Here is a 20,440-nt window from a genome sequence, read left to right on the forward strand (position 1 = left end):
GCCACTCTGTTGAAGGTTTCCAACAGCTCTGCGTGATGTTCCCCTGCCTTCTGCTGACACTCCACGATGAGTTGGAAGGCCAAATCCAGAGGCTCGTCATCTGACCCAGACCTCACAGATGCCTCTTCCCCAGCAGTCCTCCGAGTGCTGGGGAGCTCGGCTGAACCTACCTCCTCCTGTTGTGGACACGTGTCCATGGGGTGACCATCAGGCTATGAACCCGAGGCTGTTCTAGATCTAGGTCCCACCGAAGTATGTGTCTCTGCGCTGGTGCAGGGTGTGGGTAAACGCTGTGACGGGTCTTCCAAGCTGCTTATTTCCAGATCTTCAATGGAGGAGGCGTCCTCTTGGCTGGAGGTGACGACGTGGATGGAACTGAGGGACTGGCTGGCTGAGGATGTTGGTCACTTGGCAGAGCTCCCTGTGAAGCACTGTAGAGATAATTAGTGCATGACAGCAGAGTCAAAAGCAGGAGAGAGAGCACTACGGTTGCATTGAGAGAGGAATGGTGGGGTGCAGGATCCTTACGAGGGTGTTTGCCATTGATCTCACCATCACCGTAGGCACGGTCCACATCTTCACCAGTCAGTGCGATGGCATGCTCCTCAAAATGAATGAAGGGCCTAATGTGGTCCCCTCCACCCTGGTCTGGGACCTCTCCCTGCTGATGTAAGCAGGCTTCTCCTGCATGAAAACAGATGGAGAGAGTGTGAGCAGGACACATGGCACTGTGTGGAATGTTAGTGCGGTGAGTGGAGCCATGGATGGGATGAGGACGCAAGCTCAAGAACATATGAACCTGATAGGGATGTGAGATTGTGTGTGAGAGTTAGTGGTGTTGTCCCTTGAGGTGTGAGATCCCTGTGGATGTGTGAAGGGTTTGAGAGTGTGAGTTGAGAATGTGAGATGGTTGACTTACCCTGACAGAATGGATGAGAGGATTCATCCTCTTCCTGCGCTGGATAGTTGACCTCCTCTGTGCTCCGGTGGTGCTGACCACTGCTGCCACTGCCTCCCAGGGTGGATTGGTGATTCTGGTGGACCTCCTGCAGCCAGAGCAGAGGTAGGGGACATTGCGATGGCCTTCCACTGCATCCAGCAGGCACCCCAGAGAAGCATCACGAAACTTGGGAGCTGCCGTCTTCTTTCCTTTCAGGACCATCTGCCGCCTGGAGCAGTCCTGTTCTGTAGACATGAAGTTGGCTGCGGTCTGATGCGCTTTAAGTATGGTGCCCAGAGTGAGGAAGCGCTGAGGCCATGGTATGGCGGGCAAATCCCAGGCTCCCCAACAGTGATCCAGAGTGTTTCCCATGAATGCATTATTGATGAGGCAGTATGCGCTAGGAATGGGATGATACAGCGCTAAGACTGGTCACTGCGGCCGGCGGGTAAAATGTGTTTTTTCACGCCTGCCACCACTCTTTTGTATGCAAATCCTCCTTTAGACTCACACTTCTCCCCTTCAAAATGAGCTTGTAATTCTATCATGTTATGATTGCTGTTGCCTAGAGGCTCCTTTACTTGGCAGTTATTGATTAATCCCATCTTATTGCACATTACCAGGTCCAGATTAGCCTCTCCTGGACCTACCACCGAACATCAAGCCATTGTTTCCTGGACTGTCACTGACCTCACCTCCTCTGGAGATCTTCCCTCCACAGCTTCCAACCTTATTGTCCTTCAAACCTGTACAGCCTGCTTCTACCTCCTTCCCAAAATCCACAAATAGGACTGTCCTGATCGACCCATCGTGTCAGCCTGTTTCTGCCCCACGGAACTCATTTCTTCCTATCTTGATTCCGTTCTCTCTCCCCTTGTCCAGTCTCTTCCCACCTACATTCGCAATTCTGCTGATGCCCTACATCATATCAACAGTTTCCAGTTTCCTGGCCCTAACTGCCTCCTCTTCATCATGGACGTCCAATCCCTCTACGTCTCCATCCCTTACCAGGATAATCTGAGGGCTCTCCGCTTCTTCCTTGAACAGAGGCCCGAACAATCCCCATTCACCACTGCTCTCCTCCATCTGGCTGAATTTCTCTCACTGAACAGTTTCTCCTTTAACTTGTCTCACTTCTAAATAAAAAAGGTGTGGCTATGGGTACCCACATGGGCCCCAGTTACACCTGTCTTTTTGTGGGGTATGTGGAACATTCCTTATTCCAGTTCTACTCAGGCCCCCTCCCACAACTCTTCTTTCGGTACATTGATGACTGTTTCAGTGCCGCTTCATGTTCATCTGGACCTGGAAAAATTTATAGACTTTGCTTCCAATTTCTACTCCTCCATCACCTTCACATGTCCATCACCCATACTTCCCTTCCTTTCCTTGCCCTCTCTGTCTCTATTTCTGGTGATAGACTGTCCACCAGTATTCATTATAAGCCCACCGACTCCCACAGCTACCTCGACTACAGCTCCTCACATCCTGCTTCCTGTAAGGACTCCATCCCATTCTCTCAGTTTGTTCTGATGATGCTACCTTCTACAAAAGAACTTCTGACATATCTTTCTTTTTCCTCAGCCGAGGACTTCCCAATACTGGTTGACAGTGACTACAACCGTGTCTGACCCATCTCCTGCACCTCTGCCCTCACCTTTTCCCCTCCCTCCCAGAACCATGTTAGGGTCCCCTTTTTTCTCACTTTTCACCCCACCAGCCTCCGCATTCAAAGGATCATCCTCTGCTTTTTCCACCAACTCCAGCATGATGCCACCACCAAACACATCTTCCCCTGTCAATATTCTATAGGGACAGTTCCCTCTGGGACACCCTGGTTCATGGAGCCTGTATTTCAGGCTCCATAGCTCAGTGGTTAGAGCATTGGCCTTGTAAACCAGGGGTCATGAGTTCAATCCTCGCTGGGGCCTTTCTGGACCTTTAGGGGAAGGTGATGGCATAGTAGTAATGCTGCTGGACTAGTAATCCAGAGACGCAGGGTAATGCTCTGGTAAACCAGGTTTGAATCGTGCCACGGCAGATGGTGGAATTTGAATTCTGGAATTAAAAGTCTAATGATGATCACGAAACCATTGTTGATTGTTGTAAAAACCCATCTGATTCACTAATGCCCTTTAGGAAAGGAAATCTATTGTCTACCTGGTCTGGCCTACACGTGACTCCAGAATCACAGCAATGTGGTGACTCTTAAATATCCTCTGAACAAGTCCAATTAAGGATGAGCAATAAATGCTGGCCTACCCAGCAATGGCCACATCCCATGAACAAAAAAAAAAACTCTTCCTTCATCCCCTTCCCACAGCGCCTTCCCATTGCAATCGCAGAAGGCGTAACACCTGCCCCTTTACCTCCTCACTATCCAAGGTGCCAACACACCTTTCAGGTGAAGCAGTACTTCACTTGCACCTCCTTCAATTTAGTCTATTGTATTCGCTGCTCCCAATGCAGTTTCCTCTATATTGAGGGAAAACAAAGCAGACTAGGTGACTGCTTTGTAGGACACCTTAGCTGGGATTTTCCACTCCCGTTTGAGGTGGGCATCATCATGGGTGGGAGTGGAAAATATTGGAAGATCAAAAAAATCGGTTTCACGTTGACGCAAAACCACTTTGCGCTCCACCCGTCAATGGCAGGCCAGGGTTCCCACCAACGCACATCGAGAAGCTAATATCATTACTTTCGCATCTCATTACAAGCCCAGCTTGCTGGAATCAGCCCCTCCAAGCTGGATCATCCAGGCACACCGGCATGATTGTACACTGACGTGTTTCACAACTGTACATAAGTGACGTGCACCCGGCGAGCTACACTTCACCCGGGACTTCGAGGTTTGTTTGCCTACCTTGCTTCGGGCAGCACTCATGCTCATCAACACCAGGCTTCACAGGCAGCACCACATCATTTTTAGTGGGGGTCATGGGCAGGTCTCTACCTACCAGACCGGCTATAATGTGGGGGTGGCTTTTCAACGGCTACAGCACTAGGGCTTGCTTGGGGAGTGTGGGGGCACATGTTGATCTGTGCAAGTAGCTTCAAGATGGTGAGGGCTGAGGAGGCAGTCTCTACAGGAGATGAGGCCAGATGGAGATGTGAAGGTGTGTGTGAGAGGGTAATTGGTGATGTCCCTTGAGCTGGCAGAATGAGATGCCAGTAAATGTGTGATGGCCTTGAGTTTTTTTTTATTCATTCATGGATTATGGGTGTCACTGGCTAGGCCAGCATTTATTTCCCAAATTTAATTGCCCTTGAGAAGGTGGTTGTGAGCTGCCTTCTTGAACCGCTGCAGTCCATGTGGTGTAGGTACACCCATAATGCTGTTAGGGAGGGAGTTCCAGGATTTTGACCCAGTGACAGGGAAGGAACAGTGATATATTTCCAAGTCAGGATGGTGACTGGCTTGGAGGCGAACTTCCAGGTGGTGGTGTTCCCATGTATCTGCTGCCCTTGTCCTTCCAGATGGTAGTGGTTGTGTCTAAGGAGGCTTGGTGAATTCCTGCAGCGCATCTTGTAGATGGTACACACTGCTGCTACTGTTCGTTGGTGATGGAGGAGTGAATGTTTGTGGATGGGGTGCCAATCATTCCTGTTGCTTTGCCCTGTATGGTGTCAAGCTTCTTGAGTGTTGTGGGAGCTGCACTCATCTAGGCAAGTGGGGAGTATTCTGTCACACTCCTGATTTGTGCCTTATAGAGGGTGGACAGGCTTTGGGGAGTCAGGAGGTGAGTTACTTACCACAGGATCCCTTGCCTCTGACCTGCTCTTGTAGCCACAGTATTTGTACACCTTGTCCAATTAAGTTTCTGGTCAATGGTAACCCCCAGGATGTTGACAGTCAGGGGTTCAGTGATGGTAAAGCCATTGAACGTCAAGGGGGTGATGATTAGATTCTCTCTTGTTGGAAATGGTCATTGTCTGGCACTTGTGTGGTGTGAATGTTACTTACCACTTATCAGCATAAGCCTGGATATTGTCCAGGTCTTGCTGCATTTGGACATGGACTGCTTCAATATCTGAGGAGCCGCGAATGGGCTGAACATTGTGAAATCATCAGCGAACATACCTACTTCTCACCTTATGATGGAAGGAAGGTCATTGATGAAGCAGCTGAAGATGGTTGGGTCGAGGACACTACCCGGACGAACTCCTGCAATGATGTCCTGGGACTGAGATGATTGACCTCCAACAACCACAACCATCTTCCTTTGTGCTAGGTATGACTCCAAACAGTGGAGAATGTTCCCCCTGATTTCCGTTGACTCCAGTTTTGCTAAGGCTCCTTGATGCCACACTCGGTCAAATGCTGCCTTGATGTCAAGGGCATTTACTCTCACCTCACCTCTGGAGTTCAGTTCTTTTGTCCATGTTTGAACCAAGGCTGTAATGAAGTCAGGCTGAGTGGCCCTGGAGGAACCCAAAGTGAGTGTCAGGGAGCAGGATATTGCTAAGAAAATGCCACTGTATAGCACTGTTGATGATTCTTTCCATCACTTTACTGAGTGTATGAGTTTAGGGTGATCAGATGGTTGCCTTACCCTGGCGGCACAGATGAGATCATTCATCCTCTTTCTGCACTGGATGGCCAACCCTTTCTGTGCAATGTTGGCACTGACCAACACTGCCACCTCCTCCCAAGCTGGAATGGTGAGATTGCTGGACCTCCTGCAGCTAGAACGGGGGTGGAGGACATCAAGGCAGGCCTCCAAGAGGCATTCCAGTGATGGGTCACTGAACTCTTGTTGGCTTTCAGTGCCATGTCTTCAACGGAGCAGTCCTGGATTGCAAGCATTGAGAACTGTGTGCATAGCTGCAGTTTAGATATGGAACCTGGAGTGAGGAAACGGTGTGATAACAGCCTGATGGGCTATTCAGAGGCTGCCCGCCAGCGAGACGGCGTGTTTCCTGTGGCTGCATAATTAATGAGGCGGGAAGCAGACAATACAGCGTAAATACCTGCCCTTGCGACTGGCGAGGAATCGCCTTTTTTCATGCCCACAGTGCACTTAGTGCAAATCTGGGAAAATTCCGCCCCTTCGCTCAGACTGCAAGCATGACCCCAACCTTCCTGTCTCTTGCCATTTCAATTCATTATCTTGCTCTCTTGCCCCCATATCTGTCCTTGGCCTGCTGCCATGTCCCAGTGAAGCCCTACACAAACTTGAAGGACACCTCTTCTGATTAGGAACTTTACAGCCTTCTGGACTCAACATTGAGTTCAACAACCTCAAACCATGAACTCTCCACCATTTTGATTTCAGACCCACCCCCCCGCCCCCACCACCACCCCCCAACCATGTTTTACTTTCAGGCAGCGCTGACCCTTTCTCTACTATTAACACATTCTGCTATTTGGCTTTGAGACAGTGCTGACCTTTATTCTGTTATTTATAACTATTCTGGACCAAAGCTTTAGATTTAATACTATCATTACCACTCTCCTTGTCTTGTGTTCCATGACATCTTTGTCATTTAATCTCTCCTGCCCTCTAACAGATCCCTGACTGCCTATTTTGCTCCACCTGCTCCTCCCCACTTTTTCAACAGCATTAAAACCCATCACATTTCTCCCTCTCCAGCTTTGAAGAGTCATATGGACTTGAAACGTTCACTCTGTTTCTCCCACCATAAATGCTGCTAGACCTGCTGCGTTTTTCCAGCATTTTCTTTCTTTAATCCAGAATAGCCTGCTTCCTGGTTGGCTCTACAACGTACTGCTCTAAGGAACTGCCTCGAATGCATTCTATGAAATCATCCAGACTACCTTTGCCAATCTGATACCCCCAATCTATGTGTAGATTGAAGTCACTCATGATTATTGTGGTACCTTCCTTACACACCCCACTTATTTCTCCCTGTATACTCTGTCCTACTGTGTAACTACTGTTAGGGGGCCACACACCCAAAGGTTAAACTATGGACATTAGACCCCCTCCCCCCAGTATAACTACAATGCTGCTGTTATTTCTTCGCAGGCACCTCTTGATCTCATCAGTTATATGGTTCCTGAACATGTCCTGCACCAATAAGCTACAATTCTTTACGTGGGCCACTGGGACACCTATTCCACACATTATCAATCTATAACTTCACTCCATCCTCATCCATCCAACAATTATCATGAACATGAACAAAATCTCCTGCAGGGAACTTGATGTTCAGCATAGTTTTACCTTTGAAAATTACCATAAGCTTTGATTATGTTCTGGCGGCCATGCCGGCTAGCACCACCGTAAATCTTGTCTTCTCATGTCCTCTCATTTTCACTAGAACTGTTTGAGCCTTTCCATTAAACAGTTCAGTTGCTGGGCATATCGAAATTCATGGGTAAGTCACCCATGTTGCCGATGTGACATATAATGGATAACTTTATGCTACTGTCTGATGAAGAACTGCTGGAAATTGGTCACTTTGGTAGTTTCTGAGCAATCTTGGTCTTTCGCTGCACCATTTTTGTTCTATAAAGCTAGCTGTTGGATTGAAATATTTACTGGACTCAGGGTTTGATTTGGCTTACTTAAGAGCATATATATGCACTGCATTTCTGGTGACGATGTAGCCATTCTGATGATTTTTGAGGACCCATTCTGATACATCCTACTCATGATCAAGCCAGTGGCTGGTTCCTGTTCTCATGACACATTTGGTCTTGGGCATCTTCTTCAGGGAGAATTCCGTCTTTCATTCTTGCACCAGGTTTTCACCAATACTGAATTCTCTCACTGCAGCAGTAATTTGATGAGTTAGCGAATGTTATGACTTTTAGCTTGAAACCAGCTCTGCATTTCATTCTTTTTGCATGAGGACCCATATCTGTTTGTCAATCTCTGTGTCTGGTCTGCTCTGTGTGGACATGTCTTGAATTCATGCACATCTTCTTGGCAACAAGGCCTGTATCACCTATTTGATCCCACCTGCTGACTCATAAGGGGGTATAACCCTAAGCATCTATTTCTGAGCTGAAAAATTAAGGCAGGCTCCTAATCTGGGTATAATCCTAAACATGCATTAACTAGCTGAAAAATGGTGGGGGTAGGGGGGTCCACTTATATGCTGAGTACAATCCTAAACGTGCACGTTGACACTTTTAAAAATTAGGTCATCTTATACGCCAGGTTGGCTTATATACCACGATTTATGGTAGCAATTATACCATCAGGGCAGAGATGGTGTGAAAGGAAGATTCAGGAAATGCAGAGAAAAGTGCTAGAGAGAGAAAAAATGTTGGGGGTGGGGAGAAAGGGAACAGTTGACATACACTTTTTGGTAAAGTGATATTTTGGAGCTAAACTAGTAAACTTACAAAAGTTAACGAGCTGAGGCGGAGAGTGAAGTGTAAGAGTTGGAACTGGAAGTGCGGAAAATGTCCAGATTTCACTAAACTGTCTGATTGGAGAACACTAATTCCCCAAATTCAAGAAAAACATTCAGAAACTAATGAGGCCCGACCCTGCAAACAGAAATGAGATGGTGACCAGTTTAACTCATTTTGTAATGTTGGCTGAGGGATAAATATCGGCCAGAACACCGAGGTAACTGTCCACCTGTTCTTGGAATTAGTGTCCTGAGATCTTTCAATTCCACCTGAAAAGGCAGCTGGGGCCATAGTTTAATGTCTCATCTGAAAGACTAACAGTGTAGTACTGTACTGCACAGAGGGGTTCATATGTATGGAGAAAAGAAACAGCACTGTTCTAGTTTCTTGTTCTAGTTTAAAGCGTTCTAGCACCAGTTTCTTGCTCTGCCTTTCACGACTCTCTCACTATTTCTTATGAAGCCTCTACATCTGAAATACTAATGGGTCTTTTTTTCCTTTGAAGCTACTGAAAGACCTAATGTACTTCTGCAGAGTTGTGGGATTTTATCTTATTATCATCTCTGCTGTAGAAATAGGCATTGTCTTCAGGCTGGTCTTCTCACACATCTTTGGTGGTTTTCTTCTTCAGCTTTTCCAACGATGCCAATAAGTGGCCTATTTGTGTCAACTGATACCATCAGGTTAGTGCAGTTGTGTTCCCAATTGTCTCTAAACTGACAGCTCCATCTCTTTACTGAGCACAGAAATAATTTTCTCCTGTCCCTCCTGACCTTGTCATTTCTGAGATGACAGTGAGCTGAAGACAAGTCATTAACAGTGACAAGAAAATCTTCTGCTTTCTGACCTCCTTTGGATAATGTTGGCTGCACATGTCACCTTCCCAGGAAATTACATTGCTCTCTCATTTCTGGTACCCTATATTAATCACTCAACCAATGTCACTAAAACAATTTATCTGGTCGATATCTTGTTGCTGTTTATGGGAGCTTGCTGTGCTACAATTGGCCATCATGTTTCCTACATTGCAAAAGCAACTACACTTCACAAAGTAATTAGTTTGCTGTAAAGAGCTTTGGGAACATGTTAAAGCTATGAAAGGTGCTATATAAATGCAAGTCTTTCTTTTTTTTTATGGCATAGGGAGAAACTTTACATCTGAACACTGCCCTTTGACTGTTTAATGTCTTATCATTGAACCCACTGTGAACCTTATCCTTTAGTCCTAGAGCCTTGCCTTCAAATTCACTGAATCAGCTCCACTCATTTCAAACCTAGGATTACATGAATCTGATGGACTTTGACTTACTTAGAAAATCCATACTCTTGGTGGAATTCACTCTTTAGATAACAGAGGAATAAAACTGTTACTATCCCTTTGGGGATTCACAAACCAAAATAACCAAATTTACCCAACAATTCCCTAATGAAACAACTAAAAACAAGATTTCACTTTTTAAAAACTTTTATTTGAACGTGAATCGGAATCAACGTAAATTAAACATGAATTAACAGGAAATTCATGGTCGGTACAAACTATATATTATAAATGGAATGGCAGATGCAAAAGCTATGTTACAGATTTTCTAGGCAACTCACTCCACCTGTATAGCCCTGATTCAGTCACACAGTTCCCTCAAACAGAATTCCAGTCCCTTTCCTCCAAGGACTTAGCTGATTCGCTACAAGCAGCAATATCCACATGAGCAGGATTCCGCTTGTGCCATCTTATCTACTTGGCACACCTTTTTCCAAAAGCTTGTCCACTCTCAGCTCTCACCAGCATTGATTTACCAGAACTGTATTTAGCTCTGTACTGTGTGGCTGATTCTGGGCACTCAATCACTTGGAAGTGAAAGAAACAGCAGCAGATGCCCGAGATGTGCTTTCACCTACTCAAGAATCCAGCTCTCTGACCCAGCTTGCTAATAACCTTCTTCTTCTCTCCAGCTTGTCTGCTTCCTCTTTGTGTCTTGCCACACAGCTTCCGTTTTTTAACTTACTTCCTGTTGGTACTGCTTCCAGGCCAAGGTTCGCCAGGTCACATGGACCAGCACTTCTATTATCCAAAGATTACAATTGATCCATTTACAAGTGATATAAACTCTTGAAAGTCTTCTGCTTCCAGGTCAAAGGTTTGAAATAGATTCCTGTGTGAGTTTCTCTCATCATGGCAACTGGATTGCATGGCATGCCTCCGAGCTGAGGTGTTCATCGAGGATTGTCAGTTTTACTTGGAGTTAAAGATACATTTTAAAACATAACCACTTTGTAAAATTCAGCATCCATGATAGATGGTTGCTGTAATGCAGTAACTTAAGAAATGGGAGCAGGAATGAATCATTTAACGTCTGGAGCATTCTCCGCCATTTAATGAGATCATGGCTGAGCCTCCATGCCAGCTGCATTTCCTGCCCATGTTCACAGTAAGTACATGGTCCATGTAAACTAATTGGCACCCTGTGGTCAGACACACCATGCTCTGAAACCAAGTGACAGATGCCACCTCAACTAGATGCTATGATTCTATCATCAGCTCCCCCCAGACACTTGTCACACCACAACTGGTCTCACTAAACTCGGCCTTTCACACGAAGGTTTCCAATTTTCACTCTCCAAGAATTCGCCTTGGAACCTTCTCCCAAACCGATGCTTTCTTTCAGATGCCTTCCGCAAGGGTTCACCTTCAGGGTTTCGAACTCTCCTTCTGATGTTTCTCTTCACTGGATCACCACATGCACTCAAGCTGTTTTCCACATACCCTCTCTCACCACCGACTCAGCTGTCAACAGTACCACTGCTTCACATGCCCATAACAAAGAGTTACAGATCTTCACTTGTCTTTTTGGGCATTCTTTCCTCTTGCAACCTGTTCTCGCTATAACTCTGCTTTCTGTAGCTTTTGTCTCTTTAAATCTGAAGCTTGGAGCCTTTCTTTCCGCCCTTCAATCTTAACTTCATTTAACAGGACCTTTTCCAGGTTTTTGTCCTTCCTTTGACTAGAAGATCTGCTTGGGACTTTCCCCTGTTTCCGTCTCACTCATTTGGCCTTGGCACATTCTGGGTCTTTTGGGAAATCTACTGCTCCCTCTCCCAGTGTCTAGTCTCTCTGGGGTCTTGGCTTCAAACTGAACTTAAAACTGTTGTTTCTTTAGTTTTTCTGTGTGTCTGTGGAGGGGCCTACCTCTCTGGAGACCTGTCACTAGGCAACAGCCCAATTCTTTTGCTCTTGATTATTTAACTTCTTAAGTTGCAAACTCTCATTAGAAATGTAAGCACCTTTTTAAAGTGAAACTAAAACTCTATTTGACCTTTTTAACACACAGATATAGAAATACAAATCAAAATTAAACTTTAAAACTAAACTCATTGCTACAAATATCAATACAACTCACACAAACTAGCTCCATTTCATAACAAGTTCAATAAATGTAATTAGAATTTATAGACCTGTGTATGCTCGATGTAGTCACACCCTTCCAAAAATTCTTGGGTATATTTTTGTCTTTCTGTAAGAAAGCATTTTATTCCACATGTTTTTTTTTTACATTAACACTGCCAATCAAGATGGTGGTCAACAGCCATTTCAATTATAGAATGGTTATAGCACAGTAGGAAGCCATTCAACCCATTGTGTCCATGCTGGCCCTCTGCCAGTACACACTCCCATTCCCCTGAGCCCTGAAAATATTTATGATTTACTAGTGTTTCCTATGGTTTTCAGGCTTACAGGATTCCCTCTCCTTCAACTGATATTGAATGACAATATTGTTTAAAATTAGACTCTTGGATTCAATTCACTTCCCCTCCCTGCAGTTAAGATCCATTCTGAATGGAAGCTCAAGGCATATTTTCTATTATATATTCTCTGAGCAAAATTGACCTTAAGTAAGGTTTCTCTTTAATAAGCCCTCACAAGGTTTTATTTCCTTTATTCTTCATATATCCATATTAGGTGATGATAAAATGAGCATAACAGTAATAGTGGAAGTTTATATTACTTTGGCTCACATTTTACCTACAGCTACACTTTTGTCAAAATTAATCCACAATATAAAATATTCATAATGATAAAGATAAAAAAAAATCTTTATCTGCATCTTCAATGGATTCAAAACAAAATAATCACAGGCTTCTATCATTTTTAACCAGACTTTATGAACCAAAGGGTTAGGGTTACAGATGGATTTCAGGGTCAGTAGTGAAGTGACAGTGCTTGCTACTGATCTCAAAAAAAGATGCCCAGAAAGATCTAGTGATTTCTGTGGATTTTCCCTTTCACAATATTTGTTTAAATCTGATGTCAAGGAGGCCTCCAGGTATCCAGCAACAATGATGGTATCATGCAAGGTAAGCAGCCAATCACATTGAGGTATTTGCACAGACAGCAAACCAGGAAATAAAAGCCACTGATTATCCTTTACTTTAAGTTAACTTTCATAGAGAGGGAAATAAATGATTGGGACATACACATAGAATTAAGGTAGAAACTTAAATATCATAAGCTTTAAAAAATATTATTTTATAAATATATGGAATTTAGCATTGTGCTGAAAATTGACATTCCAAAAAAAAAAATGATTTTTTCAGGACCAGAGAGGTGTAGAGGTGTAATTGCAATGTTGCTACACCATTAAAAACCCAGTTGCACCTCATTCAACAAGATGTAACTTTTTCAAGGGTTGTTACAGTGTTACAGTAACAGTGGAAGAGTGGGAGTTCCCATCAGTTCAATAGATTTACTATTGATTGCATTCAGGGGCTTCTTCAACAACTTATCCTTTGGAGATGTGTAGAATTACATAGAACAAATTCCGGATCACCATGTTTCACTGCGCAAGTGGATACTCCTGAAGTTAATGTCAGTTTCAGAGGAGTAATGATGGAGAATAATGACAGTTTCACTGTCAATACTACCACTAAATTTGGGCTTAGTAAGTCTCTTAAAATTAATAAGTCTCAGATTTACAGAGGTTGTACTCTTTAATGGAATTAAAATGATTGGATTTACATATTTCAGTCCAATGCCAAAACAACACTACTAAAAGTTGAAATGTTAAAAGCACATTAAGTAGAATAATGGACCTAGGTTCTAAATGGCACCTGCTTTCCACACATGTTGGGTCAAAGTGCTTTACTCATAAAGAAATCTGCAATTGCGGCAATTCCTTTTTGAAGTGCATTAACTCTGATGGATGAAAGCAGCATTAATGACTACCAGAAATGGTCACAGTGTTTGCAAATATAGTCATTGGGCCAATGTAAAAGTTGACTAAAACCCTTCCTCCAATGCCAGAGAAAGTTGGAAATAAACACAAATGGGAACAGCTCATTCTATCATTTTGAGAATTAAATAGGAGTCAGTATTGGGCTTACCTGCCATGTCTATAGCGAAGGGTCTGTCTGGTCTCCAGCCTGTGTACCAACCGACCACATGACCTTGTTCCACCAATGGGCGCTCATAGCGACGTCCGCCCACCAATCCGACTGGCCACACAGACACTTTACGGGTCAAACGCATCTGTGAAAAGAGTCAAAACACACAATGCATTGATCTGCAGTCATACAAGGCCCATGATCACCATGAAGCATGAAACAAGCCAATAAAATATCCAATAACCCTTGCAGGGAGAGAGCATGTATGATGCACCCCATAATCAGTGGCCTTCTGGCAAACATACTGTCCAGATTCACATGCGAAATGAATAAGCAAAGGATATCACAAGTGCCGGTGGCCCCACTAGGGCCATCACTGTCCTGAAAATGTAATTATCTGATGTGAAAAATTCACTAGGATGATGCTTCATCAGGGCTGTTGGGAGCAAAGAATGTTCCAAAGTAGTTTACTGAACTACTACTAAACTACTGCTATTTATTTAAAATATATCTCTATTTTGATGGTAAACAGTCTGACAATCTGAAAGTCAGGACACGTTCAAAATACATGTGACATCAGCAGAATGAAAGGTTGTTAACAGCACAATGACTGATCATTTTGATGCTCTGATTGTTTGGAATGGTAGCATTCCAATTCCCCAGGCTGATTATCATAAAAATAGCCGTACACTTAGTACACTGACAGTCTCTGCATTCAGTATCAGGCCTTTTCCAAAGTCTCCTGGGCTTTAGCAGATTAATACAATTTTTCTTGGTTAAGATTCAGTACTTTAAACCGATTAAACTTCCACTGATGATTGACATTCGTCAATGTTATTTCCAATATCTTTTAAATACTGAAATGTTTAATACTTTTCCTAGATTTTAGGTGTTTCTCGCCTCTTAATATTAACTTTGAGTCAGGCATTTGAACAGGTCTGCAATGTTTAAAATTCTGTGTTCGTCACTTTAATCCTACAGTTCAGGATTGCCAACAGCAGTTATCTGGTTTGTGGTAACAGCACTGAACTGAAATGGCCAAGGGTATGTGCATATGGTGAGGTTTTCAAGAACGATGATAAAAAAATGTGAATTTTCAGCACCTTTCATGACCTCAGGGCATGCCAACCCAGCCAAGGAAAAGGAAAGATTTGCATTCTATATAGCGTTTTCATCTTAAATACAGTCCCGAGCAGCACAACTCCTGTAGTTCCATTTGGCACAGTTCCATTTGGCAGAGAAGGTCCCTTGTTTAGAGCCTCTATGACGGGTGTTCTTGTCTATCCTAAAACAATCTTCTTAAAATGATGGAAGCAGAAAGGATTGATTCTTTCAAATGCAAATTAGGTGGATTTCTTTGAGAAAATGACATTTTCAGATACAGAGATTGAGTGATTTGTGAGATGATGTGTGGTAAGTGTAATGTGCTTGGAGACAACAGATGATTTTAGACCTATGACTCCCAATGTGCCCCAAAACAGAGGTTTTCCTCAATTAAATATGTGTTATCGACATTGCTGAAGTGTCTTTATTTTTTAAAAATTATTCATGGGATTTGGGTGTCACTGGCTTGGCCAGCATCTATTTCCCATCTCTAATTACCCTTGAGAAGGTGGTGGTGAGATGCCTTCTTGAACCGCTGCAGACCATGTACACTCATAGGTACACCCACAGTGCTGTTAGGGAGGGAGTTCCAGGATTTTGACCGAGCGACAGTGAAGGAACGGCGATATATTTCCAAGTCAGGATGGTGAGTGGCTTGGAGGGGAACTTCCAGGTGGTGGTGTTCCCAGGTACCCGCTGCCCTTGTCCTGCTAGATGGTTGTAGTCATGGGTTTGGAAGATGCTGTTGAAGGAGCCTTGGTGAGTTTCTGCAGTGTACTGTGCATCAGTGGTGGAGGAGTGAATGTTTGTGGATGGGGTGCCAATCAAACTGGCTGCTTTGTCCTCGATGATGTCAAGCTTCTTGAGCGTTGTGGGAGCTACACTCATCTAGGCAAGTGGAGAGTATTCCATCACACTCCTGACTTGTGTCTTGTAGATTGTGGACATGGTTTGGGGAGTCAGGAGATGAGTTACTCACTGCAGGATTCCTCAGTTTCTGGTCAATGGTAACTCCCAGGATGTTGATAGTGCAGGATTCAGCAATGGTAATGCCATTTAATGTCAAGAGGCGATGGTTGGATTCTCTCTTGCTGGAGTAGGTCATTGCCTGACACTTGTGTGGTGTGAATGTTACTTGCCTTTTCAGCCCAATCCTGGATATTGTCTAGCTTGCTACATTTGGACATGGACTGCTTTAGTATCTTGAGGAGTTGCTAATGGTGTTGAATATGACCAGGAATACTCAATCCCTTTGGAAAGCAGAGCAGGATTTCCATTAATTAGCCTCTTTAAAACTCAGTCTTTCAGCAATGATGTGCATATTGACTGTAGATGTTGTAGGAATTGACTTTCAAACATTGTTTTAATGAATAAACCATTGTCAACAGAGGTATCGGGGGCCAATTTATATTAACCCCAAAGAAACAGGCCACTTGACCCAACCAGTCCATGCTGGTATTTATGCTTCGCATAGGCTTCCTCCCACTGAAGTGGATTGTCCGCCTGTTTCAAGCCTACTCACTGAAATCAATGATAAAAATTGTCAGTTTCAATGAAGAATGAGCAGCACTCTCACCAGGTCACCACCTAGATGCTGAAGCTGGGAATGTTATCCATCATATTTTGAATTCTCCATGTGGGACACTCCCCTGGGCCTTTTGCCACCCATTCTCTAATGCTGGACATCACTACAAATCAGGAGATGGCTTTGCTTAATTAAGTTATTGAATTTCCAGTTACTTTAACTCATGCAATGTTGAGCTGCAATTTTTAGAAGCAGATAATAGGAGGTTCAAATCATTCCATCACAAATTGTTACAGTCAATGGTCTAAGTGTCCTATTCAATTGAAAATAAAATATTTTGGAAGTCTTTTGGAATATTATAGAAAAAATATTAGTCAGAAGGGTTGTTGGATCGAAGGAATGCTGTATTCTTGGAGGTGCTATCTCTCACATGAGACATTCAAGTGTTCTGGTCAATATTCCTCCCAAAAAACAACTATGCCAGAAACAAAAGTCTCTATATATGTGCTGGACACAATCTCAGTAGTTATGCTGGGATTATCGCTGTAGTGCCAATCCATCTAGAATTTGTTGTAGGGCAACTCAAGAGGCATTGGGCCAGTGTGTGCCTACGTCACTTGGGCATACATCTGCCTATGCCACTAGAAACTCTAGAACCCTTACCTTAGAAAAGGTGGTAGCTCCCTTCGAGACTCCATTCTGTTCCCCCTTGGGCCTCCATTGCCAAGGCAATTTCCTTAGCCTGGCTGACATCTGGGTCCTGTTTCCAGCCACCTGGCACCCATTACACCTCATTTCTTTCAGGATACTGGTCTCCTGAATCAGTTGGGTAAACAGGAACCCTCAGTGCACAGAAGCCCACTTTGACCTCACCACTTGCCTGATATGACTGGATTTGTAAGCAACGCTCAGCCCCCTAAAGGAAGCAGAGCAGGATTTCCCAGCTCAGGTTGGGACTCAGTGCATCCAAGTCCTGAAGCCTTCTGAGCAATTTTTGCCATAACCTCAAAGGACTTTTCAAAGAGATTATGTGTTTGTTCATTCATTCATTCATTCATTCATTCACTCGTTGTTTATGGAACTTTGATGTGGGCAGATTTTATTATTACATTTGCCTACATGGCAATCATGACTACACTTCCAATGGCTGTAAAGCACCTTAGAATGCTTTACATTCTAAGCATTCTAAGTCAAGGTATTGTGTAAATACAAACAATTTCTTCCTTTACTTGACTGCTCTATTTCATAAATGAAGTATAAAGTTGCAATTGCCAAAAATTGTTAACAGCAGCAAATGACAGCTCAATGTCTGGTTATTAAACCAAAGAGGAATGTCACAGTAGCACTCCTTTGCTAATATCAGCCACAGTATTTTCTAAGCTCTTATTCATCAATGTAATATACAGTTGGTGTAGATCTCAAAATGATAGGGCATGACATCGGAGAGGCTTGTAACTTCAGAACCAGTGACCCATGTAACCACAGGCTGAATTTACTGGCACACGGGAGGTGGAGGAAACTGGTACAATCGCAGCGAGCTGTGTTGGACCAAATCATTGATGTGATCCCGTTATCAGGGCATTTTGCCAATAGCTGGCCCAGAAGCGGACAGGTTGCCCACCCCAAGGAGATGAAGAGTCAATTTACACATGTAAAGGCCCATTTTACTATGCTGTTGGCATTTTGCCAATGGCAGATCTACCCCCACCATTGCTTGGGGAGGTGGCCTCCCTGCAGCAGCCCAGGAAGGAAGGTCTCACGGGCCAAAGAAAGGAGCACCTGCAATGCCAACAACCTCCCTGAAAGGACTTGCCATTTGACACTCGGGGCCCGTGAATTTTTTCAATTATTTTCTCCTTCCCTCCCAAGCTGCTGGGATTTCCTGTATTCCTCAGCAATGACCACCTCTCCCAGAGGGTGCTGCTGAGTCTTCAGAGCTCTGGGCCCTGTAAGTGGGTTGGCATCATCCCAAGCCTTAGGAGACCATCTGTGGTAAAATTGCCAAGCTAGTCCCACTGCTGGCAAGTGCAATCATAGGACCCACTCTTCACCTTGATATCGGGGTCCCCACTCATCTGATAAAATTCAGTCCTGCCATTTCTCACATAACCCTCTCGTGGAAAATCAGCCCAGTAGCTATAGCATTTAACCTCTGTAATAAAGTCTGTGGAAGGAGTCAATTCAAATACAAACAGTGTGATTTGTTCAAATGGTTCCTTGATTAGCTCTTTATAAAGCTGGCAGAGTTACTTAAATTCTGCTCAGTCCTGGTAACTGTTTACAAAGTATTTCTCAGCTTGTCTTTCTCAGATCAGGATACAAGCTGCTGACAAAAATAACAAAAGGCAGTCAGTAAAGTGTATCATGTGACAGTTTAACATACTGCTTTGTAATTTCTATTACAACAAAGAGCTCACTAACCTTAACACCTATAAAAATGTGCACTGTAACTGCCACTACTTTTTTTGTTCTATTATCATTTGGGTAGTGGCCTATACCTAAGAATCTTCAGCTGCTTCATCAATGGCCTTCCCTCCATCATAAGGTCAGAAGTGGGGATGTTCGCCGATGATTGCACAATGTTCAGATCATTCACGACTTCTCAGATACTGAAGTAGTCCATGTCCAAATGCAGCAAAACCAACAATATCCAGGCTTGGGCTGACAAGTGGCAAGTAACATTCATACCACACAAGTGCCAGACAATGACCATCTCCAACAATCATCCCTTAACTTTCAATGGCATGACCATCGCTGAATCCCCCACTATCAACATCCTGGGGGTTACCATTGACCAGAAACTGAACTGGACTAGCCATATAAATACTGTGGCTACAAGACCAGGTCAAAGACTAGGAATCCTGCAGTGAGTAACTCACCTCCTGACTCCCCAAAGCTTGTCCACCATCTACAAGGCACAAGTCAGGAGTGTGATGGAATACTCTCCACTTGCCTGGATGAGTGCAGCTCCAAACACACTCAAGAAGCTTGTCACCATCCAGGACAAAGCAGCTCGCTTGATTGGCACCCCACCCACAAACATTCACTCCTCCACCACCGACGCACAGTAGCAGCAGTTTGTACCGTCTACAAGGTGCACTGCAGCAACTCACCAAGGCTCCTTAGACAGCACCTTCCAAACCCATGACCACTACCATCTAGAAGGACAAGGGCAGCAGACACATGGGATCACCACCATCTGCAAGTTCCCCTCCAAACCACACATCACCCTGACTGTAGTGTTCAATTGGTCTTTATTTGATTATTTCAGCCTGGTAACTTATCTATGCTCACTGTGCTTGATTGGATAAGCCTAGGTGTGGACTCAGAGCAAAGTAAACAGGCATCACAGAAGCTACTAGAAGCTGAGCTGTAAAAATGAGTGCAGAAATTTTGTGATTGCAGAGATATATTAAAACTCTTGTAACTAAACCTGATGCACACTAAAACCTGTGTCATCTCTGCATTGCTCTGAACTTTATAAAATGTACAACATTGACTTGGAAATACATCGCCACTCCTTCACTGTCGCTGGGTCAAAATCCTGGGACTCTTTCCCGAACAGCACTGTGGGTGTACCTACACTGCGTGGACTGTAGCGGTTTAAACAAGCAGCTCACCACCACCTTCTCAAGGACAATTAGGGATGGGCGATAAATGCTGGCCTAGCCAGCGACACCCACATCCTGTGAAATAATCAAGAAAAGATTAATAAATGTAGCAGTTGAGGTCTAATTCTAAAGTAGTATTGTATTATCCTTCCGCCGTCCAAACTCAATGTGGATCAAAAGAAAGCAAAGGTAGAGAACCATGGGCTGAAATAATCTGAATAAGATTCCTCCTTCAATGCTACAAATTCTATCTTAGATATGAATGCAAGTGAAAACATTCTTGGGGATAGAGACCCAAAATATCAAGTAAAAGAGAGGATCAAGGTAGCTCAACAGGTGATAAAACTGACCTTCCCCACATAGAGCTAAACTATCCAAACTTCCACCATCTTCTCAGCTGTTAGAGATCTTTCATTACTCAAACGGCCTACTCTTAAGTTTTTACAATCTTAAATCCAAACCCAAGAATTACACTTGTGCTGTCACTTCTCCCATGGTATTTTGTACATTTCAATGCAGTATCTTTGGCGGCCGTGTGACTGTTTTGCATTATT

At 43.9% G+C, this 20,440-nt stretch overlaps 1 protein-coding gene and 1 non-coding gene across 2 annotated transcripts in view; one reads left to right on the top strand and one right to left on the bottom strand.

The window, feature by feature from the left end:
- Positions 1–20,440, bottom strand: part of b3gat2 (beta-1,3-glucuronyltransferase 2 (glucuronosyltransferase S)) — a 213,891-nt gene that overhangs the window by 56,431 nt on the left and 137,020 nt on the right. The window contains exon 2 of the mRNA XM_041188337.1: positions 13,647–13,791. Within this exon, the coding sequence (XP_041044271.1) occupies positions 13,647–13,791 (145 nt within the window). The remainder of the gene's footprint in view (positions 1–13,646; positions 13,792–20,440) is intronic.
- Positions 2,799–2,871, top strand: trnat-ugu. The gene has a single exon. It is a non-coding gene; the product is annotated as a tRNA-Thr (tRNA).

Source organism: Carcharodon carcharias, chromosome 5 (genome assembly GCF_017639515.1).
Source record: "Carcharodon carcharias isolate sCarCar2 chromosome 5, sCarCar2.pri, whole genome shotgun sequence".
Classification (NCBI taxonomy): Eukaryota; Metazoa; Chordata; class Chondrichthyes; order Lamniformes; family Lamnidae; genus Carcharodon; species Carcharodon carcharias.